The following is a 25,296-nucleotide window of genomic DNA, read 5'->3' on the forward strand; positions in this document are numbered from 1 at the left end:
ACTGCTACTACAAATTCCCGGAATTCCGCAGTAAATTCAGCCTCTGCAACTGTCCTCCTTGTCCACCTTGCACATGTTTACATGAAAAGAAAAATGGCGCCGTAACGGAAACACTGGAAACTCCCCTTGAGAAACTTGGATAGTTTTTTTTATTACGTCGCGGAAAATTGGTTCAATTCGCTAAAATTAATTTGAAAATCTCTTCTTGCAATTTTTAAACAACAAAAACGACAAAAAACTTTATTTTTCCTTAAAAAATTAAGAAAAAAAATGGAAATAATTGAAAATTCATTGGAAGTTGGATAATTGGGATAATTTCCAATGGAAGTGCATGACCCGAGAGTGAGACAACTGCACATTGTGCGAGAAAATTCATCTGTGCATCTTGCTCTTTGGAAGTTGCGTAACCTCAATTTTTTGGTTATCTTCGAGGTGAAAATTCTTTATTTTTCGGTTTTTCTACGCAAAAATTACATTGTTCTCTGTATTTTTAGGCAAAAATACAAATCACAGCAATGGCCGGAGGTGGAGACAGTGCAGAAGCTGCAAAACTTTCGGGTTTGTCGAAAATTTTCAACTCCACCACTACGACGGGGAGGGCAAATGTACGTAAAAAGGGGGCCTCTGGGCTCCTCTGCATTTGAATAAGTTCTAATTTGTCCAATTTCGCAGGTGGCAAAGGCAACGTATGCTTCAATTGGTCTCCTTATTCTTTACCTGTCCTTGAAACCCAAAAAGAAGTAATGTCAAGAAGTAAAAAATTCCCGGAATGGAGGCAAAATGGATAAATAAATTTGAAAATAATTAGTGAAGAAAGTATTCTGAGACCTTTATTCACACTTGAATGTTGAGATCAAGCTTCCGGATAATGTCTTTAGCCTTATTTAGAGTTGCAGGACCATGAGCTGATGGTAGGTTCTGCAGGAAGTCATCAATTGTATCCATTGTGATGTTATGCTCACTGCCGGATGCAGCTGGAAGGCTTCCCATTGCATTCACTAACTTTGAGCGCATTTTCTCCAAATACGCCTGGAGGACTTTGTTGTTTGCCATCATCTGCGTTGTCTCATTTGTGAGTTTATTGATGCCATTCCGCATATTCTCCACATGCTTCTCCAGCACGGAGTTTTGCTGCTCATAGTCCGTGAAGGACTTCCTCAGGGCACGCAATTCCGTTTCGACAGTCTTATTGTGATCGAGAAATTCATCCGTGAAAATGGGAATATCATAATCTCCGTTTTTGTGCTCAAACGTCTCCTGTGGGGCGGGTTTTTCTACCACAATTTTTGGGGCTTCTTCTGCTAGGGCCACCTTCTTTGCTTGATTTTGGCGGTATTCCTCCATTTCACGACTAAAGCGATTCTTATCCTGCTCTGCTGCCTCCAAGTATGGTTTCTTCTCCTCATCCGTCAAGCTTGCCCATCCCTGAGCCAGCTTCCGCGTAATCTCCCCAATTGGAACGTCCGGGAATTGCGATCTGATGATGTCTCTCTTCTCATTCATGTACCTCACGTAGCCGGTCTGGATTGGTTTGGGGCCATCCCGGGGGAGTTTCTTTCTCTTCCTTTTGAGCTTTTTTGCAACTGGAACTGCTACTGGGACTACGGGCTTGGATGCTGTTGCCGCAGATTCATCCTCTGACATTGCTAGCGGGTCTTTTTCCTCAGAATTCATTGTAGAAAAATTAAAATTAAAATTATTTCTATCGAAATCAAAACATGGGGCAATTGGAAAACACTATTTCTCTCACTCGCACGTCACTAGTGTTGTCTCTTTCCTCGGTTGTGTGGATGTCGTAATGACGTCTGGCTCAGAAGAAGAAGAAGAAGAAGAGTTTACCTACCGCACCTAAAATTTTCTTTTTTGCACTTTTTGTGGAGTTTTCCCACGAGTTTTTTCCACAAAATGCACTAGTTTTGCACGTAGACATTGTGTGGAGAATAATGTTGTAATCTTTGCGCATGGGTGCAGTGAATTTGGAGGAGTGGATGCTGTGAAAAGGGCAGACAACCCTCGTTTTGGTTGTCTATTTTTGTCTGGCCCGGTGATAAATTCCTAAAATAGCTTTGTCTCTCCCACTCCTGCGTCACATTTGCTCATCCGCGAGTGTCCAGTTAACCAGAAGAAGTCGAGGGAGTCACCCCCAAGGCAGCTCAAGTGGCAGAAATTAGTGGAGAAAGATCTCTTTGAAAGCGAAAGTAATTTTCGTGGGATTTTCCAGGAGGATTCATCATTTGTTGTGTTGAAGGGAGGACAAAGAAGCAGACTCCGCAATGTCTTCCTCGAATTTCCTTAAGAATAAAAATGTGATAAACACTGTGCTCAACATCCTTCCCGACAATCGTCCCCTCACAGGACTCATCGTCGTGGAAAATCATGAAAAGTAAGAAAATTCATTTCCTTTTTTTTTTCTTTTAATCTGCAAATTCCTTTGAACTCTATTCCTTCCAGGAATTTCTTTTATCAGTAAATCTTTATCAGTAGCCACTGTGTTAACGTTCTTGTTGAACAAGCAATCCCTGCTCTGTTAGGAGGGGTTTCTCACGCGACTCTGGGCATTTTGCCAACTAAACAGAAAAAATATTTAGTTAAAGAAAAAGCACAATAATCAACAAAAGAGTCGAGACATAAATATTTTCATTGAGAGGCCTTTTAAATCTCTATCGGAAACTTGTTTGTTTCACCGATTAAATCCCTTCTTTGCATGGGAATTCCAATGAATAAAATGTTCAATTTGAAATTTTTTAAAGAATTTATTAGAAAAAAAAATGAGTAAAATTTTATCTCCATAAACATGAGGAACATGAGAAATCTTCTCTAATCTCTACGCGCACGATTGGGAAGATTTACTGTGTGAAAGGTGACTCATCTGTGCGCAATTGGAAAGTGTGACACATTTTTTGTTTTTTTTTTACAGGTGCCCCAAAAATTTTGCACCAATTCATCTCACCTACGACCAGGACAGCGATGCAGATCTGTGGCGTGAATCGTATATTTTCGCCAAACATCCTGGAAGGTATTTGTGCATGTCAAAGCAGGACACTGATGCTGATACGGTGGTGGAGACAATCTCGGTGATTGGGGCAAATGAGAGGACCCCCGAAGGGTTCTCCAGCATCAAACAGACCACGGACAGTGCGCAAAAAGCGTGGCGAAAGCGCCAACTAATCTACAAGGTGGTGGAGAGAAAAAATGCTTCCAAAGCCGTTACGGATATTATTATTTGCTCCAAGAGCAAGAAAGCACCCAGCGGATTCCTCGTTGCGGGGTAAAGAGGCGTTTTTATGCTCATTCAAGTATGATTTATTTGCCTTCATATTTTTTATTCATTCTGTTTTTTTTACACACAACAGGGAAATTAGTGGACTGTCGGTGTGCTACAAAGTTGGTCCAGCAACACGGCCACTGCCTGAATTGCCGCCACCGCCACCAATTGATAACAGAGAGAAGGCCCTTTCGGCTCTGGGGAATCTCTCAATTTCGCATATTTACGAAAATACCCAAACAAGCCCCCAAGCCCCATTGCGGCCAGCCCCAAAACCACCGACTCCCACTAGTACCCTCTACGGCACCCTCGGTGGGGCAACGTATGCTGAAATTGAGGGCGTTCCCTTTGTGCTGAATCCCAATCTACGACGAAATAACGATTTTATCAATGTGCCAGACTTCAAGCCATCCTCCACTTTGAGCAGCAGCAACATTGACTATGACTTTGCCCTCGAGAGGCAAATTCTCTGCACGACAAAGGCAATATCGCTGACAAATAACCCATTCTTCCACTGAGACTGAAAGCTCTCCTCCACATTGTGTAATCATCCTTCGCTCAGAGCGCGCGTCACAAAACGTTGTTATTTGCCATCATTTTATCTCTATTATACGCGTCTTTTTATGATATCATAATTATATACTGGAAATTTAACTAATAAGAGAATTTATCTAATGAAATTTTACCGTAAATAAAGCGAATTTACCATGAAAATTGTTTATTTTTGTGAAAGAATTTTTTTTTTGGCGTGATTTTGACTACTTTTTGAATTTGGCGCCATAAATGTAGTTCCAAAAGCTACCACCTGGTACTTTTTGGCACTGTTTGTTGAAGAGAAAGAAAGATGTACGTCACTGATACTGTCTCACTCACATATTCGGTTTTTCGCAATTTTCTCACGTTTTCCGCTGGATTTTCCGAGGAAATTGGGTTTTTCGTGCTTAGAAGGCGCCCCTGCGTCGATTGACGTCAAAAATTCCAAGAGTTCGAGAAAATTAATTCCGAGGAAAAAAAAGTCGTGTTAAAAAATAAAAACGAAAACTGCCGGCGGCTTTTTCCCCAAAAATATGGCCTAAATAACCCGAAAAACCCCTGGAACAGATACAAGGGGCCCCAAAGAAGCCCCCCGCGGTAGGAAAAACCAGGAAATTGCGTATAAACGGGGAAAATTGAGTTAAAACACCGCCGCTTCAAATCTGTTCGGCGCAGTTTCCAAGAAAATACGTAAAAACCGAATAATCGTATTTTCCGCCTGGAAAAATAGCAGAAAATCTCCGGAAATGCAAATAAAAGTCGGAAAAATAATCTTAAACCCCAAAAATATTGTTTTTCGCAAAAAAAAATGTAAATACCTAACCGACAATATCCGTATTTGAATTTAAAATTTCCGTTAAAATGAAATTATTTTTGCAAACAAATTACAAGAGTGAGATGCATATATTATTTCCCATTTTGCCAGAGCGAATAAGGTATAGTGCAAAGTTAGCTGTAAAACAATATTGAACGACTCATTTTCAGACTCGATTGTCCCAAAAAGTCCATCACAATTGGTGTTTTTGCACGAAAATTGTGCAAAATTGGCTCCATTTTATTATTTTAAATTACTTTTTAGGGCGTTTGTGATTTAATTCAATGTCAACAGAGGCGGTAGAGGAGTTTTTGGAGAACAAAACAAGGAAGGAAAAAAATTGGAGAAATTGCATCACTTTTTGGGACACGGCAACATTGAAAGAGTTCGTCGTCGCCATTACGTGAATTTTTTCCAAAAGTGCGAAAAATAGCGTGAAATAAGTCCATCCGTCCCCGGAAATCGCGTAAATTGTGTGTCTGCCCATCGCAGTGGAAGAGTGCTCGCGAGATTCGTGAGGTGAGTCCCCGGGAAAGGGGATTAAAGTGCGGATTTTCACCACGTTGCCCCTGCCATCATGTTTGAGACGCCGTGCCCTTTGTTTTACGAAGCCTTTTCACACCAAGAATCCCCCTTGGGGCCCCTTTTGAGCTTCCTTGGAGACGCCCCATGGGCACGGAGGGCGCCAGGATGCCGTTGTGGGTGGTTTGGGGTGGATTTTGATCCTACACAACACCCACGGTGGGAGAAAATTGTCTCAAACGACAGGCAAAAAAAAATCATTTTCACGCATAAATTTTTCGCTCTTTTTGTGAATTTGGAGGCTAGCGGGCGTGCGTGCGTGAGTGGGAGGTGGGCACATGGGGGCTGCGGAGTGTGGAATGAGAGATTTTGTCTGGCTATGTGAAGAGGAGGCACCGTTGCGGTCAATAAACTCGGCAACTCTTGTCAGTTTGGCTGGGCGCCTTCAGCCAGTGCGAGAGAGACGAGACTTTGGGGGCGAAAATTGACCTCCCGACACGCTTCCAAAGTTGCCTTGGACAGCCTCGAATGCGCCTTCAATTGCAATGGAATTGAGTTCACTCGCCATGGCCTCCCAGACGCGATTTACTGATCCACAAAATATAGTTTATTTATCATTATATAACTCCTGATTTCGGGGGGCGCTCCTCCAGGCATGTCCGGGAGCTGTGTGGTACGTGTGTGTGGCATTCTCAAGCTCTCTCTCTCGTGCTCGATGATGCCCCAAAAAGTGCCCAGGTGTGGGGATGGGAGAGAGCTGGCGCGCACAAAATTAATTGTGCGAATTTCATTTTGCTGACTCTTCAACATTTTATTGTAATTTTTCTATGCTTTTGCCGTCTTTGCGGGCTTCTTCCTCCTTCTTTTTTCTTCTTCCATTCGTTTACCCACCACCGCATGCCTCAACAAAAATCAGAGTTGCACTTTAATGCGACTTTTCATTTTCTTTTTTCTGCCGAATAGCAAAAGAATTTTTTGGGGCAGTCTCTTTTATGGCCAAAAATGGGCCATTTGTCTTCCCGGAACATTACTGAATCACTCTGGGATTACCTACCATACAGCGTTCATTCTCCAATTGAGGTCAAAGTTCCTTCATTCTCCCCCCTTCCCCTGTGTTGCCTCTCTTTTTTTTTGTCATTTTAGTTAAAATGCAGAAAATCTAATTTTATGTGTGAAAAAAATCATTTCAGGGCACTTTTTTTCATCAAAGAAACCGGAAGTGAAGTAATTTTTTTTTCGAAAGTTAAAAGATCAACAAGAAATTCTCCTGGGAAACTGCTACAAAAATACAGGAAATAAAAACTCGGAAATCAACCAAAAGGATCAGAGAACACTGCAAGAGTCCCTCCTCCGGTGAGAGACGCAAAAGAAAAGGAAGAAGAAAAGAAAAGCTCCAACGACGAAGATTTCATCATCTTCGTCGTGTGCAAGAAGAAGGAAAAGTTCGCAGGAAGAGAGGAGGTTGCCCAGCTCCAAAGTTCACGGAGCAAGGACAGAGGCAAAAAGAAGGAGATCGAGAAATTATTTATTAAAAAAAAAAAACAAAAACAGTGTTAGTGGACCACACACGAGTTTTGTGGAGTATTGAGAGTTTGCTAGAGTGCAAAGTGGGCGTTTTGCTGATGAGGATTCCCTGGCAGCATGAGCACACTGGGGGGAAGTAGGGGGGAGCGCCATGCAAAGCCCAAGTTTACAGCATTAGACATCAACAGTTTGTACCGAACGAGCCGTGTAAGTAGAATTATTTTCTTTATCCTTCTTCTGGGATTTTCTTTCTCTGGAGAATTTCCTTTTAAAAGTCTTTTCAAATTCAGCTAAAAAACTCCAATTTTTTTATTCTTTCCTTGCAATTTTAAGCCTTAAAATTAGTTAAAAATTAAGCAAAAGGGGTAAATTAAAATTTTTCAAAAGTAGTAGAAGAAATTTCATGAATTTGGCAGTTAATTCTTTAAGGACCATTAGGTCATACGCTGACCCAGTTATTTTATGAATATTGAGTCCAAATTAGTACAAAACTATGTCTCTACAATCCCTGATCATTTTATGACAACAAAAAGACATCCTCAAGGATTCACAGGATCAGGAAGGATGAGAAACCGAAAATTTTTTTGCCAAAAATGTCTTCTTTGAGCTCAAAGGAACCTCCAAAAATTATTTTTAGTTCAATCAGCTCGTTAGATTGATCCCGGCTCTTAAAAGGGTTAATGTTTGACTCTTCTATTTGTTTGCGGCAGGGTGAATCTCTGGAACCGTCAACACAGAAAAGTACTGTACCTCGTAAACATGGTATGCAAAGTTTGGGAAAAGTGCCATCGGCACGTCGGCCTCCCGCCAATTTGCCGTCGCTGAAGGCGGAAACATCGAGTCCAGGTGAGCAGCAGGGTACGTGGGGTGGTTCAGAGGCATCAGGTGGTGCAGGTGCCCCCGGAGCAGCGGGACAGGCAACAGCAGCGGCATCACAGGCGGGTAACCAGTTGCAGCAGCATCAGCAGCATCAGCAGGTGCAACAGACACCGGGACAGGGTGGCAATTTGGTGCAGCAGCAGCAGCAGCAACAGCAACAGCAGCATCATCAGCAGCACACAAATTCCATCGGTGGTGGTAGTAACGCCAGTGCGCAGCAGTCATCGGGAGCAGCAACATGGAGTTCAGTGACAACTGGTGGTCAGGAGGCCACGGCCAATCAACCGCCACACTATCAGAGTCCGCAGTTTCAGCACGAGTTCCCCTCCCTGGATGGAAGTACACCGAGTGGCAGCAAAGCCAGTCAGCACCATCATCACCAGCAAATGGCACATCCCATGAATCAGCCACAGATTGCCGGCGGTGGGGCAGGAAATGTCCCCGATGGTGGTATGAGTTTGCGACCACAGACAGATGCAGCCAGCTGGATGCAGCAACAGCAACAAGGTGAGTTTTCTTCTTCTCCTTTAAACTATTTTTTTCAGTTTTTCCCAATACATTGAAAGGTTCTTTATGTTTGGAAGTGCTGACTCATTTAAATGATTCTTTATCGGTCATTTCCAGTAGTCCCTCTGTGTCATTTTTTTGTTTAAAGCGAATTCCGATTGCAAAGAAAAGGGATTAAGATAGAATTTAAATGTGAATAGACGGAAATTGTTGCTTTGATTGCAATAAAGAGGATTTCTTTTCTTCTTTCTCACCCTTCTCGCCACTCTAGACAGCATCCCGGCGTATACAATGTATATTGCAAATTAAAATTCCATTGCGTGAGCCACATTTTTGTGGATTCAGAGAGAGAATTTCCCAATTGCGGACTTTACAAAGCTTTGCTAACTACCTTGAGGAAATTCAAGAGTTTTTCAATTAAAAAAAAAATTTTGCACGTTGGGAGGGGAAAGTTTGCGTCTATATACTGAAAAATAGTTTAAAAGCAATGGAATTTCGCAATTAAGGTAGTTCATTGAGTGATGATGGGACAATCGGAGAGGGGTAGGGGCCCCCTCGTTGGAAAGAGAAGTGAGCAAAAGGAAGGAAAGAAAAAATACACAATAAAGTCATCTAATAAATACGGAGAAAGACGTGACGAAATTCAAAATGGTTCTCTTTGTTGTTAGAATTTCTATCTAAAAATGTCTCTCAAATGTTTCAAGGTGGAACTAATAAGCTGGTGCTATAAGCATGAAATAACTTCCTACCTTACGCACTGATTTCTCAAGGATTTTCCATTGGAAGAAGAAGACTAAAGTCTATAAATTTTCTAAATTTATTAGGCCAGAGAAATTTAATAAATTTTCCTTTTTTTTGCAAAACAAAAGGTGGTGGAAACGGCGGCGGCGGAGTTGGACAGCCGAACTCACAGCAGGCCCAGGCCCTCCATCAGGTACCACCACAATTCCGCGCCCTTATGCCACCCTTTATGTATCGCTCTGGCGGCGGCGGCGGCGCTGGGGGTGGCGGTGGAGGAGGCGGAAATACGGGCGGCGGCGGCGGCAGTGGATTCCAACAGCCGCAAGTCAACCCGGCTAGACCGAGATCCCAGCCAGGAGCACAATCTCACTACGATGGCCCGCCGATGCCGATGACCCATCAACAGCCACCACCGCAGTATCAGGGAGGTGGGGGAGGTGGTGGTCAACCACCACCAGGACACCGTGGAAGGGGTCCACCACCGCGTGGGGGTAGGCAGGACGATAGGCAATCCTCACTGCCGTACATTGAGCCCGAAGTGGCCCTTCTGCAGCGTCCAATCATCAAGGAGGAAGAACTTGAGCGTATGGAGGCAATTGCAAAGGACGAGGGTTGGGCAAAACACGATGAGATCGATTACAATGCCAAGCTCATTCTATCTGACGATGAGAGTGTCGATGGGCCATCAGATGGTATGGCCCATAGGCATGAGCATGCAAAGGAGAAGGAACATCATAGACGTGCACAGCAGCAGCAGCAGAGCAAAGCGATGGAGGAGGACAATCGAGCTGGTGAGTCTTTAGTCTTTCCGTTTCTTTCACTTAAAAATGCGCAAAAATTAAGAAATTCAGAAGAATTTAAAATATTCGCCCCACAAAAAGATTTTTAGATTAGAAGATTATAATTTTATCAAAGCGCTTCTTTGGAATTTTCTTATAGAATAGAGTGTGTGTGTGTGTGTGGGAAGAGAGAGAAAAAAATCAATATGAGAACAATATTTTGCCTTGCAGTTTGGAATCGTGAACGTGAACGTGAAAAGGAGCGCGAGAGAATGGAATGTGAACGTATTGAGCGTGAACGGAATGAACGAAATGATCGAGATCGTCAGCATGATCACGGGGGACGTCCACAGCAGAATGGGCATCGGGGTTTAGATGCGGAAACAGTGGAACGTGTCCAGAGGCGTCTTGAGGAGGAAGAACGACGTGCGTATGAACGGAAGCAGGCAGCTGCGAAGAAACTCCAGGAATTGGAGCAGAAGATGATGAAGAAGAATTCAGCGGAGAAGGAGATGTTGGATGTTTCGGGGGAGAGTGGTGGGAGTGATGAACGTCGTCCGGGTATGGTGATTAGCTCCGAAGTGAGCAACTTCCGTGCTATGACACAAATTGGCGATGGGAGATCCTTTATGACGCGCGAAAAGGAGCGAATGCGCACCGAGAGGGAGCCAGATATGAAGATGTCACGTGACTATGGGCGCTACGATAAGTACGAGAGAGATATAAATTCCCGCGAGAGGGAGTACAAGGATAATTCGGGATATCGTTCGGGTGGTGATCAGCGTGATCGCGATGGGAATGTCTTCTTCTCCAAGCAATTCCGCTCGAATTTACCGCCACGTTTCCAGAATGCCGTTGGGCAGCCACCACCGGGAGTCCCAGCGGGACCAGCTGGTGGCCTTGGTGGGGGCACATCTGCTGCACGAAGCACTGCCACAAATTATGCATCATCCAATGATAGCATGGGCAGCAAGAGTATTCCATTTGCCCAGCAATATGACATTCGCTACATAAACAGCCAGAATTATGGGAATAAAGCCACGGCACCGCCACCGGGTCAAGGGGGCCTACGACGAAATCCACCGCCCGCGCAATTGGGGGCCCCAGTGGATGAGATGCGACGCAGACAGCGTGGTGATTCGGAGGATGATGATCGCTTCAGTAGTGGACGTGAATCAATTGGACGCAATTCAATTGGGACCCCGCAGCTGGCACGTAGCATTTCGGATTCATCGCAGCGCAAGACGAGTGTCTCCAGTGAGGAGCCGCAGCGTGTTGAGCGATCGGAATCGCGTGAATTTGCACAGCAACCGAATGTGACATCGTGGGCGGATGAGTTGGAGATGGTGGAGGGAAAAAAGATTGCCGATGGTGGGAATGCAGCAAATAAGACTGATGCAAATGATGGCGGTGAACAGTCTCAGCATTTGGAGGACATTCAGCCCAAGCAGATACTTCAGCGTGTTCCAAAGTCACTTACACCGGAGATACCCAATGCAATGCTAAAGGAGAAGGAGGAGAGTGACAAGGAGAGTAAGAGAATGTCTGAGAGTCCCATTGCGGATGGGGAGAAGCAGAAGGAGAAGCAACCCACATTGGAGAATATTGCCGAGAAGAAGGATGAGGATGGTGAGAAGGAGAATTTGAAGAAGGATGAGAAGAAGGAAGCAACTCCACCGACTGATGAGACAATGAAGCAACAGAATAAGCGCCCAAGTCCACGGACACGTGGGCATGATGACAGAGATCGTGGGGATATGCGACGCGATCGTGGTGGCTATGGGTCGTCGTCAAACATGTATCGTGGACAGAGTGGTGGGAATTGGAATAGGCGTGGTGGACGTGTTTCAGGACGTCCATATGGTGGAGAGTACTGGGCGCCATCAGATGGGGATGATGAGGAAGCAGGAGATGACGATTATGGTCGCCGCGGGAAGGATAGTGGAGCAAGAGGACGAAAGGATGGTGGACGTGGATCTGGAGGTTCAGGAATGCGCAAGGATGAAGCCTTCACACCACGTGGTGAACCATCACGTCGTGGTCGTGGTGGGGGCTCAGCACCGGCATTCAGACGTGGCGGCGGTGGTGGCGGGAATAGCTCGACTGGTGGAAAGAGAATTGACGGCTATGGACCACCGAGTTCTAAAAGCCCATTCGGCACATCCGACGAGAAGTCCTCAGCGAGTGAGTCAAAGGCCCCATCGAAGGTTCTAACACCCGATGATCGTACGAAGCTCAATCAAATGGCTCTCTCGGCTGCCCTAACTGGGAAGCCGAGTCAGAAGTCGCCGCAACCACAGAGAAGCAGCAGCGGAACGATGAAGCCACCGGGAAAGCCAAGTGATGATGCCTACGAGAGTACGTCGGACCTTTCGGATCCGCAGTACGAGAAGAAGAAGCAAATGTCAAAGGATGGCAGGAAGACAGAACGAAAGGATTCCCGGGGTTCGAAGAAGGATATGCAATCGGTAAAATTGGGTGAATCTCAGCCAAATGATGAAGGGAAGAAAACCACACCGGGCACACAGTCGCAAGGAAGTGCAGCGATGGGAGCAAAGAAGGATGATTCAATTGGACAACCGCCAGGATTGCAGCGCAGTAGCAGTGGACTCAGTGCTTCAAGCCGTAGTGGCAATTCCAAGTATAAGGAGGGAGACAAGGAGAGAGGCGGTATGGGAGCTAAGGGGATGCAAAAGTCACAAACTGGACCAAAAGTGTCGTCAGCTCCTCAAGTTGCCACATCCACTGCTCCGGTCAGCACTGCTAGTTCCCAGTCGAAGATAATGCAACCAGAACGTGATCGTCAAGCAGCAATGCGTCAGAAGGGGCAGTTGCCACCGAGATTGGCGGCCAAACAGCGTGAACGTATCGATAGACGACCCGGCGATGTCAATGGGAATCCCAATCAGCAAGTTTCCGGTAATGCATGGGAGAAGCCACTGCAGCAGGAAGTAAAGGAGGAGCATGGTGATGGTGGAGAGGAGAAGCAAATGTCTGGTTTGGCACAGCAAGCTGTGGGAACACAGAAGATTGATCCGAATAAAGTGATGTTAGATGGGTCCACGCCTCCTGTAACCACGATCATCTTTGAGAATACAAACTACAAGCAAGTCCCACAGATGCCCATAAAACGTCAAGGATCTGCAAATGAGGTTAAAAAGCAAGATGATGGTGTTTTCAAGGGATCTGCTCAGCAAGTTGGTGAAATGCTCGATCAAGCAGCAAGGGTGCAGCAGCAGCAACAGCAACAACAGCAGCAACAGCAGCAGCAACAACAAACGGAATCAATCTCATCAGCCCTATCATCAATGAATTTCACCAGCAAGAGCGAATCGGAATATGAGAAGGATATGAAGCTGGCTTTTACATTTGAATCTGAGATCTCGCAATTAACAGATGACAAGAGCACAACAAATCAGAAGAGTCTCAGCTCGAGTCTCTCACTGCCACGTTCGATACACAATGTTGCTGCAACGCAGCAAAATAGTACGATTTCGCCATCGACGGCGGATTTAAATATGAAGATAGCGTCGGTGAAGAAGGTGTGGGAATCATCACCATTCCTCACGACAGTCCTGGAGCAACCGTCAGCTGATGATGGTAGCTTGAGTTTTGTAACATCTTCCCACCAACAGCATCTTCATCAGTATACCCATGGCAATCTCACGCACGTACAGCACGCTCTATCGCCCGGACCGACGTACAGTAATACCTTTGGACCGGATCCGAGTGCGTTGGAGCAGCATTTTGGTAAAAGTCAAGCTGATGGGGTTGTTGAGCAGGATTCCGGCTACAGCCCAAGTCCCCAGCATGTTGGTGGTGGACAACATGGGGCACATCCAAATGCGGCAAATATGAGTTTGAAGCATGCAGCTGAGAGTTTGGCAAACAGTGGGAATGTGTGCAAAGTAAAGCCGACGCAGCAGCAAATGCATCAATCGGGTCTCGGACTGTCCCCACCGCCACTTCAACCGAGTGCCCTCCAAGCGGCCCCACAGACGTACTACCAACCATCCCAATTTGGTGGAATGTCCGCCATTCCATCACCACCGGCTGTTCTTTTCAATTCATCGGCAATGCCGTCGTATGGACCATTCCAAATGGAGGCGGCCAATAGGTCACAATATTCGCAGTATCCCGGACACTATGGCACGGGTAATGCACCCTATTCTGCCTACATGCAGACAGCACCACCAAATATGCCAACTGCACCCGCTCCGGACATGTATCAGTCGCTAACGTCGCAATTTCGCATGGGTGGTGCCGTACAGACGCCCTTCAATCAATCCCAGCAGCTTAATAATCCCTCAACTGTGCTCATTTCCTCCTCCACTAATTCCCTCATGTCGGCCTCCGTGAAGCCGTCATCCCAGCAAATTGGGGCCATTGGCAGTAAGACGGGTGCGGTGAATCAGCCACCGTATCAGCAGCAGTACATGGGAATGTATCCACCGCAGCAGGGGCCACCGATGCAGAGTAACAGCTACTACAGCAATTCAGCCGGTGGCCAGGGGGCGGCGTACTTTGGTGCCCCCTCAGCTGGCGCCACGCAAAATTATGGCGTTCAAGCGGCTGCAGCTGGGATGTTCGGGAGTCATGGGGCACCGGCACCGAGTTCAGCTCCACCACCACCGCAGCAACAAGTAGCGAGCTTTGGGTCGCAATTCCTCAATTCACCCCTCCTCGCGGCAGCTGCGATGAATCAGCAGTATCGTGCGGGACCAACGCAGATGACGGCTTATATGAATTCCAAGCAACCACAGAGTCACATGCAGGACCCGGTGAGTTTAATTCTTTTTCTTTTATTTCTCTTGCAATTTACTTAATAAGCTTTTATTGAAATGTTTTATTCCTTAACCCTTTCACGTCAACGTGATATTTATTTTATGGTTATTCTCAGAAAAGCATTTCTCAGTCAAAAGGTCTTCTTTGGCCTAATTTACGTAATTTTTAAGCATTTCTAAATTGGAAAAACAATTAATTTAAGTATAATTTGGGAAGATAAAATCTTTCACGTTTATACAGATGACCTATGGGCGGGAAAGGGTTAAAAGAGATTATTTTGAAGAAACTTTCGTATCGTAATTTATTATTTTCATTTTTTTAGTTTTATTTAAAAAAAAGTTTTTTTTTAAGGTTTTCTTGAAGTCTGACTCCAAAATTATCTGTTGAAAAGTTATTTCTCAACTAAATTCTGGAAATTTTGCATGAAAAGTTCTAAAACCGTTCCGCTAACCGATTCAATTTGACTTATAAGCAATAAATGTTTATCTAGCGAATATTTTGGTTTTTTAGGCGAATAATCCGAATATTTCCGAAGATCCGAATAATTTCGTTCACATAAACCCCTCTTCTAATAACTATGATAATAAGAACTTTAAGCTTTCAAAGTTAAAGAAATTGACTTAATCTGAATTAATTTAGTGTTCAGTTCAATATTTTCCTTAAAACTCAAAAACGAAAAAGTTCGATCAGAAAATTAGTCTTTTTGGTCAGAAAAATGATCCCTTTTGTCAGAAAAACCTGTCATTTCGATCAGGTAAATGAGCCATTTGAAATTTTAATTGATCAAAGTATAAGCTATTGTCTTATAAAATATTTTCTTCTTGATCAAAGTTTACCATTTGTCCTTTTTCCTGTTCAAAAATTAATATTTTCCCGATTGCTTTACGCATTTTATCACTTTTACTGATCAATTCCCCATTCTCCTGATCAAATGGAAGATCTTTCTGATCAAAAGCTACCAAATTTTTGGCTTTCAAACATAACTTGAAATGAATTTTAAAATATTATTTAATAAATATTTTTGTTTTCTGTGCTATTTTACTTTGCAGTGGGAACTTCAACATCAGCAAAATCAGACCTCAAATAGGGGCAATGCCGGGAATTTGGGTCGAAGCGGCGGTGGTGCGGGGCAACAGCAGGCACAAGGGGGTCAAGGGGGCCAAGGACAGCCACCGCAGGGTCAACCGGGGCAGCAGCAACCGGGTGGCGGTGCCAGTGGCCCATCACAGAGATATCCAACGCCAATACAGCGACCCACAAACTACCCAAATCAATCGCAAGCTGGCGGTGGGCAGCCATCTCGTTCCGCGGGCGGAAATTTGCGCCAACCACCAACGTCGAGTGGGCCACCAGGTGGGAATCCCAATAAGCACTTCTACGGAGGTGGTGGCAGCGGTGGCGGTAACACAAGCAGCGGCTCTGGATCGGGTGGTGGTGGTGGAGGAAGTGGCGGCAGCAGTGGAGCAGGAAATAGAGGTTAGTGTCTCACTCACAAAAAAAGCCTTCACTGCCTTTTTTCTTTTATTAATTTTATCGATTCCTTCATTTTGTGTCTCACGAAAGCATTTAAAATGTGATGCTACTTTTCAAACTTTTTTTTGTTGGTTACTCCACCCCTCACTCCCTGAAACTTTGACGTTTCATTCGAATTCAATTCTATCGCATTTTCTCATTTTCCTGAATTTCCTTCAATGTCCTTGAATAAGTTGGAGCAAATAAAATAAAAAAAAGCTTCAGCATGGTTGATTGAAAGCTCAATAGATTTTAATTCTAAAAATTGATTTTCTGCTAAGGAGAGGGAGCTTTATGTAGTTTCTAAGAAGAAATAAAAAAAATAAAATGAAAAACTAATAAAAAGAATTTATTTATTTTTATCACAAAATAAACAACAACAAAAAATAAAGGAAATCATGGTGCTTCCGGACAAGATCAGTCAAATGTCGTCAAACAGATGGAAAGTGGTGTGAACGTATCCCAGGATGCTGGTGGTGTTCATAAGGATGACAAGGATTAGAGGAATTCCTTTTTTTTAATTCATTGCTGAGTGTTTATAAACTACAATATTGCTCTTTTTTCTTTCAAAATATGATTGTGGTGTGAGATTTATATATCTATCTAAAAAACAAAAAGGAACTCTCAATGCGTTGGTAAAAAAAATATAAAAAAAAGAAAATGTTTTATGACTGATGAGATGAAAAGAAAAGAAATGAAAAATGAAGAAGACGATGTTTAATGAAAGAAAGAAAATAAAAAATTCGTTGGAAAATACAGAGATTTTTGAAGAATTTAAAAGGAGTTTAAAAAAAACTGATAAAAACTACAGTGAAACATAATATTATATTAAAGAAAATAATAATATTATGTCTTTGTATTATTGTAATACTGCTTTGATATACAAGAAAACAGACATAAAGGTAAAAAACTTTTTAGCGCAAATTGAAATGGTTTTTTCTGCTATTTCATTGCAAAGATAAAAAGATTCTTTCAAAAGAACAAAATGTTCTCTAAACATTTCAACATAACAGAAAAAAAAGAAGAAGAAATGTTCACAAATTAGCAAAGAGATGTTTTAAAAAAAAATATAGAAAAATAAAAAATAAAACTGGAGGTATAATGAAACATCTTTTCGTGAAAATGAACGAGAAAAAAAATGATTTATTAATAATCATATTGAGAGCAAGTTTTATTGAAGAACTTGCCCTTTTGAGATTGATGACTTTTTATTTTGTTTTAATTCCCAAAAGAGCGTGGCACAAATAAACACGAAAAAAAAGTAGGAATCACATGAAAGTCGCAATAGTGATTAATGCTTAAACTTTGTGTGTTTATTTAGGTGAGAAATACAAAGGAAGATTTTCAATAAAAAGAGAAGAAAAAAGCGGAAGAGGCGCAACTTTTGCATTGAGAAACAATCCACAAATATTGTTCATCTTTCTCCCCAAAATGAAAATATTAATTATATTCATTAAAAAAAAGAAGTAAAAGATTAATGAAAATAAAATACAAGAAAAATGTAATTTTAAATGGACGTGCGGATCTAAATAATATTTCAAAGTAATTATTTAATGAGAAAAAAAATGAAGTGAAACAACAAAATATCATAAAAGTGAGATAAAAAAAAATCACATAATAATCTTAAAAAAAATATATTCTGTTTAGGAGTAATGTTTCTTAGCGATTTCATACCTTAAGTAACGTACATAAATAGAAGAGGAAGAAGAGGATGATGATGATGAAAAAGTCTCTAAAAGTGTGTTAAAACCTTTTTAGGAAAATAAATAAAAATAAAATCAAATATTGCTTCATAACAGAATGCAGAAATGAAGAAGAAGAAAAAAAGAGATGAAGAGCGACAAAGAAAGGTCGCATCCTGCTTTTGGGAGGGAAAAATAATCTTTTAAATGAAAAAAAAATCGAATTGCATAATTACTAAAGTTTTTCCAATTTTTTAGAACTTTTCCAGAATACGCTGAAAATTTGAATTGCATAAAATTATTCCATAATGAATTTCATTCAACGTGACTCCTCTATGGATTAATGAGAATGGTTTTATCGCAATTTATGAATATTAAAGAGAATTTTTCCTCTATTAAATCGTTTCAACGGCGTATTTGATTTTTCTAAATAAATGGAAAAACTTTAAGTTAATTCTCGCGCTAAAGCGTTCACGTTAATTTTTTCTTTCTTTCTGAATGCCTAGAAGAAGAAAATTCGTGGAAGTTGAGTGAAAAAATAAGAGAAAGAGATTTTGTCTCAAAATATAATTTACAAAGAATCAAGGAGTTTGGGTTCTTTGTATGGGGAATAATTTTCACATTTTGAAAAGACCCAAGAAAAGAGATTTTTTTTCTTAAAAAAGAACTAATAAAAGAACCGAGAAGTTTCAAAAGAAAATGACACAAATGACTTCTCGATGAATAAAAAAAAACACGGGGGCGGAAAAGTAAAAGAGAAAAAATATTATTAATCTTAAATATATCTCTACAATAGAAGTTAAAAAAAATCGAGAAAATAATACAATTGCTATATAAAATATAAAAAAAACTGAATGGTATTAATCATATTTATAATTAAATAAAAGGATTTAAAAAAAAAACAGCAGAAATGGTATAAAATGAATATCTTGTAATGGAAATTTTAATTAAAAAAGAAAAATGATGGTATAGTGAAGAAAAAAATCAAGAAAAGAATAAACGATCGCGTCGCGATAGAAGTGAATATTATATAAAGAAAAAAAAACAACTCTTATAATGTAATTTGAAGGGAGATGAGATGAATATTATTATAAAAGTAAAAAAAAAAGAAGAAATATCGAACTAATTTCATAAACATTTTATTTCTATTAGATTTTTATTTAAATTAAACTCTTAAGAACAACCTTCTACATATTAATGCAAATTTTCGCTGAATGATAAAAATAAATAATAAATGAAAAAATGAGACACGAAGGGTATATGGATTAAAAAAAAATATAGCAAAAGAATTTATTCTATGCGACTATTATTAGAACTTTTATTAGTTTTCTTTTTTTTTTGTTTCAATGGAGATAAAGTGAAATACATCTTGACAATTATTTTTTCATTTATTTTGTGTTTTTTTCTCTCTCTCCGAGATTTTAAGTTAAATATTTGTATCATTCAAATGATTTTTTGGGGGTGAGTGCTGAAAGGAGATGAAAAGAGCAAAAAAAGAGGAGAAAGAGAATGAAATTGTTCACTCCCCAGGCGATGAAGCAGAAGGTGGAACATTAAAGTAGACATTCAAGAAGAAAAAAAATGATATAAATTTAATTCAAAATAATTATATTGTAAAACAATAGTAAATTATATAATTATATATAAATTAATAATTAAATGAGAAAGGACAAACACACAACACACAGAAATAAATAATAAAATAAAACGTTTGGGATATTCGATATATACAAAAAACAAAAAAAAAACATTTTTATTCATTTACTCCTTCTCATTCATCATGATTGGATTGATTGGTTATCTTGCAATTTTTTATGGAAAATTTCTTTTTTTTTTCGACTATTTTCTTCTATCATTTAGAAGTCAAAATTTTCATTTTACTCAAATTCTTTTTAGATTTTTTCTTTCGATATTTACTCGATTTTATTTTTTCTTAATTTGTCACGACTTTGCTCCACTTTGATGCTTCTTCTGAATAAGGAATTGTTTATTGAAAACGTAAAATTCAGCGTTGGAGTCTTGAGAAATCTAGCTCAAAAGACGAAGGGTTAGGAAGCTGCGGCTTTGCAGCGCTTTAACGGACGTCGATGAATTCAAAAGGAGTCTGTTGATGAAATCGATGAAATCTAGTGGGGGATTTTGCAGATTTAGTGGTTAGTTGGTATTCCAATAACATGCTTTTATGGATTCTTCGATATTGCTAGTCCTACAGATTGGGCTCAAACTTTTCTAAACGTATTTTTAGAGAACAGCCAGATTTTTTTATACTAGGTGGTCTCTATATAACAAGATTAATACCTATTTATCTATTTTTAGACTTCTAATCCAAGACACATTTTACTCAAAAAATCGTGAACAAAAATCACATTTTTTTTTTTCATTTTTCTCAGCCCCTGAATTAAATTCAAAATTCTGTTACACCAAAGTCTGTATTGGTATTTCCTCTTTCATTTGCTCTTTACCTCATCAAAATCCAGCCAGTAGATCCTGAGAAAAACCTACTTTTCTGTTTTAGGGCAGTTCTTAGAAAAACTAGGAAATTCCCAAGATGGCGTCGCACCTAAGATGGTGAAAAGTGATTTTCTTACAATTCAATAATTAGACTTTAAATGTGGCAAAGATAGGAAAACTAAAGTCTAATAACTTGAAGAAAATACTTGTTTCAATTCCAAAGACTATCCCGAAATTCCCCTTAATAATAATTTTTGAATAAAATTAAGCCTTAACTCAAGAATGCGTCTTTACTAAAGAAATAGGTAATGTGTCTAGGATGCCATAAAATTAATTTCTTATAGCAATTAAATACAACCAAAATTTCAACTGATAAATTAAGTTACCACGCATATGTAATATCAAGATTATGCTGCAAACCTATAACGTCTACGCTGAATCAGTGGCTTTCGTGTTGTGGAATTCTCCTCGTCGAACAGTTGCGCGCTCTTGAACTTTCACTATTCGCGCACCGAGTCAGTATCTGCTGAAGCTCCATCGGGTAAACACCAAAGTGATGCTATATATTTTCTCGGTGAAAAATTAAATGTGGTTCTTGTGCTGAATTTGAAATAAGTTAAAAATAATAAAAATTGTGGACAAGTGTGAGCATTGTCGCTGCACAGAGAGAAAACTAAAAAGTGCATAACATATAATAAAAATCTTGTGCAATCCATTGTGATTTATCTCAGCACGCAAGCTTTAAGAGCGTATTTGTAAGTCTATCTGGATGTAGTAAAAATAAAAGAATTACTACAGTGAGAAACTTATGCAAGTTTGTTGCAAAAAAAAGTGTCTCAAAAATTTACAATGAAGTGATTCATCCCCCCAGAGCGAGTGAAGTTGGACGAGAGAAGCTGTGAGAAAGAAGTGTTTTGTGAAAAGTCCTTGCTGTGCACATATACAGGATAACAAAATCACCCGAACCGGCACCGAGAGAGGAGGGTGGATCGATAAAAATGGGACGCAGATTGACGAACAGAATCTGCGAGATTAATTATCCCAGCCGCATCGAGGGATGGCTCGATGTTTGCGGTGAGTTGAAATTCACTTTTTTTCTGTATCCCTTCCATAATCAAAAAAAAAAACTTCATCTTGAAAAATTCATCGGTGCTCAGGTACCTCTCTCATGGCATGTGTGCAGGCATAATCCTCCTTGAATTTTACCTGAAACGTTCACTTTTTCTGAACCTGTTGAGATGAGATGAACGCACACGACCCACACTGGGTGGGAGAGAGAGGTGAAGAAAACTTTTGCTGGCTAAACATTTCTGCCCTCAGGCTCTAAAATAGAGATTTCTTTCTCGGTGCTGTGCCTTCTTCAAGATTTCTCGGTTTCACGTGGAACTCGAAGAATATCTTCTTCTCTATTTTTTTTTCAAAATATTCGCCGGGGGGTTAGGAGTCTTTCCACAATCACTATAATGGAATATTTAAGAAGACACGGTGTTGGAAAACTTGTTTATTCATTCAAAATTGCTTAATGCTACTGTATTCCCCATATGCAAAGCACCGCAATGAATTGAAGAATGAAGGGGAGGTTTAATTCTACGAGGAATGTTGGATTAGAATCCGAAGACTTTGGTAGCGCAACAAAAGGCATACGCAATTCAGTTTAAAAAAAAATATTCATAAATTTTAGGAAAGAAGCTTTGCCAACATCAAAGAAGTTCCATGAATCTAATTTGTCTGTGTGGATTATTTAAACCTCTTATGTTGAATGGTGGTACAAAAGGCTATTTAACCCCGTTTCATTTAATTTTAAGTAACAAGAAATAATTATGTTAAAACATAAATAGTAAAAAAGTAAAAAACTTAAAACTTAGCTTGGAAGCTAGGCACAAAACAGATATACCTAGTAACTAGTACCATTATGTAAAAAACTCAAATCATTAAGAAAAATATTGACGAAAGAAAAGAATTTAAATTAACGTAAAAAATAATTATAAGACAAAATTGTTGTAGAATTTATAGGCCTGATGAAGATGGAGTAAAACCTTCGATACGTTAAAATATGAAAGCGTAGGTAATTAAAAACTGGAACAGGCTGTATTCCGTGGTCTTGTACACTATTGAGTAAATTCCTTTTTATGCAATATCATCATATATTGTCAAACTTTTTTTTAGTCATAAATAGCTTTATTCTTTTGGTTATTATTAAAAAATAAAAAGCTTTGAGAAAATAACAGGGAGTTTTAGTAAATTACGATTGGTTATAATAGACATCCAAAAAAAAACTAGAAAAAAATCTTATTGACTCTGAAGAGCCAACAAAATCTTTTATTTAAACAAAACGTTCACTATTCTTCCGCATGCAAATAAGTATTCACAACCGGCAGCATATCGGACAAACTATTTATCATTACGAATCAATACCTTTCATGATGTCATCAAAAAGATTTTTAACAAAAAGCTCTGCGAGGGTCTTAACCCCTCGAATTTTTTTCTCATTCTTTAATTTCAAATTATGCCAGTTTTGTTGTTCTTGTCTCACATGGAACACCTACAGAAAACAAATTTTCTCAACGTCTGTGGGGAACTTGGGGAGAAGAAGGAAAAAAAAGATGATGTGCTTTGCTGTTAAGGAAAAGAAAGAATAATACAAAAATTCCCGAAAAACTGAATGTTATTCACGTTGCGAAAAAAAACGCAGACAAGGAAGATGTGAGGAGAGGAAGAGAAAAGAGCCTCCATCAACGGCTAGTCAACTACAAATGTAAATTTATTTTTATTTAAATATTCACATGGAGAAATAAGAAATGTGTTAATCATTCATAAAACAAGAAGGCAACGACGAAGAAGACGTTGATGAAGGAGGAAATAAGACGAAACCACAAGACAAACCGACATTCGACTTTGATGACATATAGACACTCTTCTTTTGCGCCTTTTGTCAACCACCGAGTCCTCCGTATATTGACACAGTAAAGGCAAAGTCTGGGGTGTGGGAGAGTACCACCTAACGGGTTAAAAAAAAATTGCATTTCTTACAAATAAATTCGTTTTTTGATAAACTCGATAAGTTCGCTAAAGTTCTACCTGATTTCCTCGAGCTCTAGAGTTGACAAAAATTCCCAATAAAAATCATTTTAATTAGTAAGATTTAAAGGAAAAAAAACATTTGGAAAAGTTTTGAGAGAAGACATAAAAATTAATTCAATTGAGATCAATTTGGAGAATAATTTTCAGTGGGATGCGAAATGTTCTTTTTTTCTCAACGCGGAAGAAAAACCTTCGAATTGCTTCAGTGTTTCATTTTAACTGTTCGTGATGATCGGGTCAATGTCATTCGTAAGGAATGGTAATGAAATTGTGACCGAAATCCCATGAAATTTTATTACATTCCCCCCATCATGTTATTGTGGGTGACGATATAAAATCTATTCATTTGGAAAATCCCTCAATCTCGCTTTTCTTGGAATATCGGTGGAAAAATTTATGAAAAGACCGAATAAATCTTTATTAAGCGGAAAGAATTTTAAGTTTTTGATGATTCATTAAGAAATTAATTTCCCTGCTTTCGTACTCAGCTCATCGCATGGTTGATCTCTTATCAATCAAAGGCGGAAAATATGCTAAAAAATATTTATTTATTATACAAAGTCTCTTAACTTATTTGCTTCTCCTAAGATTTTCTTTTTATCTTCATTAAAAGTGAAAGATTTCATTTAAACAGTGAAATGGAATCTCGAAATAAACCAGATTTTATCCTAACTTTGTAGCTCACACAAGATCTCAAGAAAGAGATACAGAAAAGACTCTAAAGTTGATTTTCTTTTAAAACATTCACTTCATTCAAAGCACTTTTGCGAATTTTCTCTCTGCCTGAGTTTCTCTAGAACTATTTTTTTAGGTGCACTATGGACGTTTCTTTATGAAGAATCGCGACTTGGGGCTTAGAAAAATGAGGACTCTCGCCCCGCCTCATCTCCCTCGCACCGACCCCAATCGCGAACTACTCAATTGATTCCACGGAGAATCGTACGACGTTTTGTACCAACCAAGATGGTCAAACTCCATCAGAGGAAAGGTACACCTACCGGTGCTCTACGGGAGAAGAGAGAGTCCTCTTACGCATAAACAGCACTAGGCTGAGAGGGGAGGTGTTGGGGATTTGTAACACCTCTGGGTAACAAAACTACATTTATAAGAACGTTGAAAGAAAATTTGTAAGCTTTTACGCAAGAAAAATTGAATTCAAAGCGAATCGAATGAAAATCAGAAGCGAATAATTTTCTACAAGCGTGAGTTCAAGGGGTTTATAACTTCGGTCGTTTATTTCTATAATATCACAATCTAATTTAAAGAATTGAGTCAATTAAATAAAGTCATTAATTTTCATAAAGATATGATAAATTTTGCCTGGCTGGCGCCTTTATTCAACTACATAAATTAGCATGAAATCAAAAGACGGCTGGCCCTAAAAGGCATCTTGATAATGATAGAATGTTTCACAATACCGTAAAAGAAGAAAATCTTTCAAAATTGAGAAGCTGTTTGATATGTTTTAGAATTAACTAATAAAATAAGAGACTCTTACTATTAAACCTGATGAAGGCCTATTAAATGTATCGAAAATTTGTGAATTATTATTTCATTCAATTTTATCTTCCTGACGATTAAAAAACTATTTTTTAAATTAAAATAAAAATTTTACTTATTGTTTTTTTTCGGACTTTAAGTCAAATAACAGAGGTAGCTGAATTTAATAAAATGATATTGAGGAGTTATTGAAAAAATTCTATGCCACGTTTTAGTGATTTATGTAAAGTGAACAACATTACATACATAATTAAAATTCTCTACAAGTTTGTTGGTCTTGACTCATGAGCACCAATTGAATATCAAAGATCTATGATATTTTGATGATAATAAGTAACTTGACTACTTTTCTAATGCAACACATAGCAATTTATATGGAATATAGTTTCCCTTAGGGAGCTAAAGAGAAAAATATCATACAAATAATGTTTCGTACGGGATCACGTTCGAATACTTTGAACTTTTGACTTTCTTACTTAGCAATTGCGGTCAAATTTTTCATGGTAGACAAAAGTAGTACATTTCGTCGCATAAATGTCATCAATTTGGCCAAAGTGTTCATCAAGGATTGCGGAGTTTGAGTAAATAAGCGAGTCGAGATGATTAGTCATATAAATTCTGATGGAAAAGTGGCTTCAAAAGCGTGCAAATGCTCAAAGTGTGAGATCGAGATACACGACATGACCTCGATTTCAACACAAATTGTCTCTCTTTTCAATC

General features: G+C 39.7%; 5 protein-coding genes across 6 annotated transcripts in view; 4 read left to right on the forward strand and 1 right to left on the reverse strand.

Moving 5' to 3' along the window:
- The first annotated feature begins 323 nt into the window (after positions 1 to 323).
- LOC129797373 (ATP synthase membrane subunit K, mitochondrial) lies at positions 324 to 819 on the forward strand. Its single transcript, XM_055839856.1, has 3 exons — positions 324 to 432; positions 495 to 605; positions 673 to 819. The coding sequence occupies exons 2-3, from the start codon at positions 516 to 518 to the stop codon at positions 742 to 744; spliced, it is 162 nt and encodes a 53-aa protein (XP_055695831.1). The 5' UTR covers positions 324 to 432; positions 495 to 515; the 3' UTR covers positions 745 to 819.
- On the reverse strand, positions 805 to 1,849 carry LOC129797371 (high mobility group protein 20A). The gene has a single exon (XM_055839854.1). The coding sequence runs from the start codon at positions 1,672 to 1,674 to the stop codon at positions 835 to 837; it is 840 nt and encodes a 279-aa protein (XP_055695829.1). The 5' UTR covers positions 1,675 to 1,849; the 3' UTR covers positions 805 to 834.
- LOC129797370 (multivesicular body subunit 12A) lies at positions 1,793 to 3,979 on the forward strand. Its single transcript, XM_055839852.1, has 3 exons — positions 1,793 to 2,383; positions 2,918 to 3,268; positions 3,354 to 3,979. The coding sequence occupies exons 1-3, from the start codon at positions 2,274 to 2,276 to the stop codon at positions 3,781 to 3,783; spliced, it is 891 nt and encodes a 296-aa protein (XP_055695827.1). The 5' UTR covers positions 1,793 to 2,273; the 3' UTR covers positions 3,784 to 3,979.
- A 981-nt stretch (positions 3,980 to 4,960) lies between these two features.
- On the forward strand, positions 4,961 to 18,935 carry LOC129797368 (protein PRRC2C). Its single transcript, XM_055839834.1, has 7 exons — positions 4,961 to 5,132; positions 6,326 to 6,866; positions 7,370 to 8,045; positions 8,915 to 9,577; positions 9,797 to 14,346; positions 15,400 to 15,826; positions 16,255 to 18,935. Exons 2-7 carry the CDS (start codon positions 6,777 to 6,779, stop codon positions 16,362 to 16,364), a joined length of 6,516 nt encoding a protein of 2,171 aa, XP_055695809.1. The 5' UTR covers positions 4,961 to 5,132; positions 6,326 to 6,776; the 3' UTR covers positions 16,365 to 18,935.
- Positions 18,936 to 20,513: 1,578 nt separating this feature from the next.
- LOC129797369 (ras GTPase-activating protein raskol) overlaps positions 20,514 to 25,296 on the forward strand; it is a 49,312-nt gene continuing 44,529 nt past the window's right edge. Inside the window, exon 1 of one of the 2 annotated variants that reach the window (XM_055839837.1) lies at positions 20,514 to 21,069. In XM_055839837.1, the coding sequence (XP_055695812.1) occupies positions 20,994 to 21,069 (76 nt within the window). In that variant the 5' untranslated portion in view covers positions 20,514 to 20,993. The remainder of the gene's footprint in view (positions 21,070 to 25,296) is intronic. The other variant, XM_055839836.1, reaches the window with a different exon arrangement.

The sequence above is a fragment of the Lutzomyia longipalpis genome, chromosome 1 (assembly GCF_024334085.1).
Source record: "Lutzomyia longipalpis isolate SR_M1_2022 chromosome 1, ASM2433408v1".
NCBI classification, from domain to species: Eukaryota; Metazoa; Arthropoda; class Insecta; order Diptera; family Psychodidae; genus Lutzomyia; species Lutzomyia longipalpis.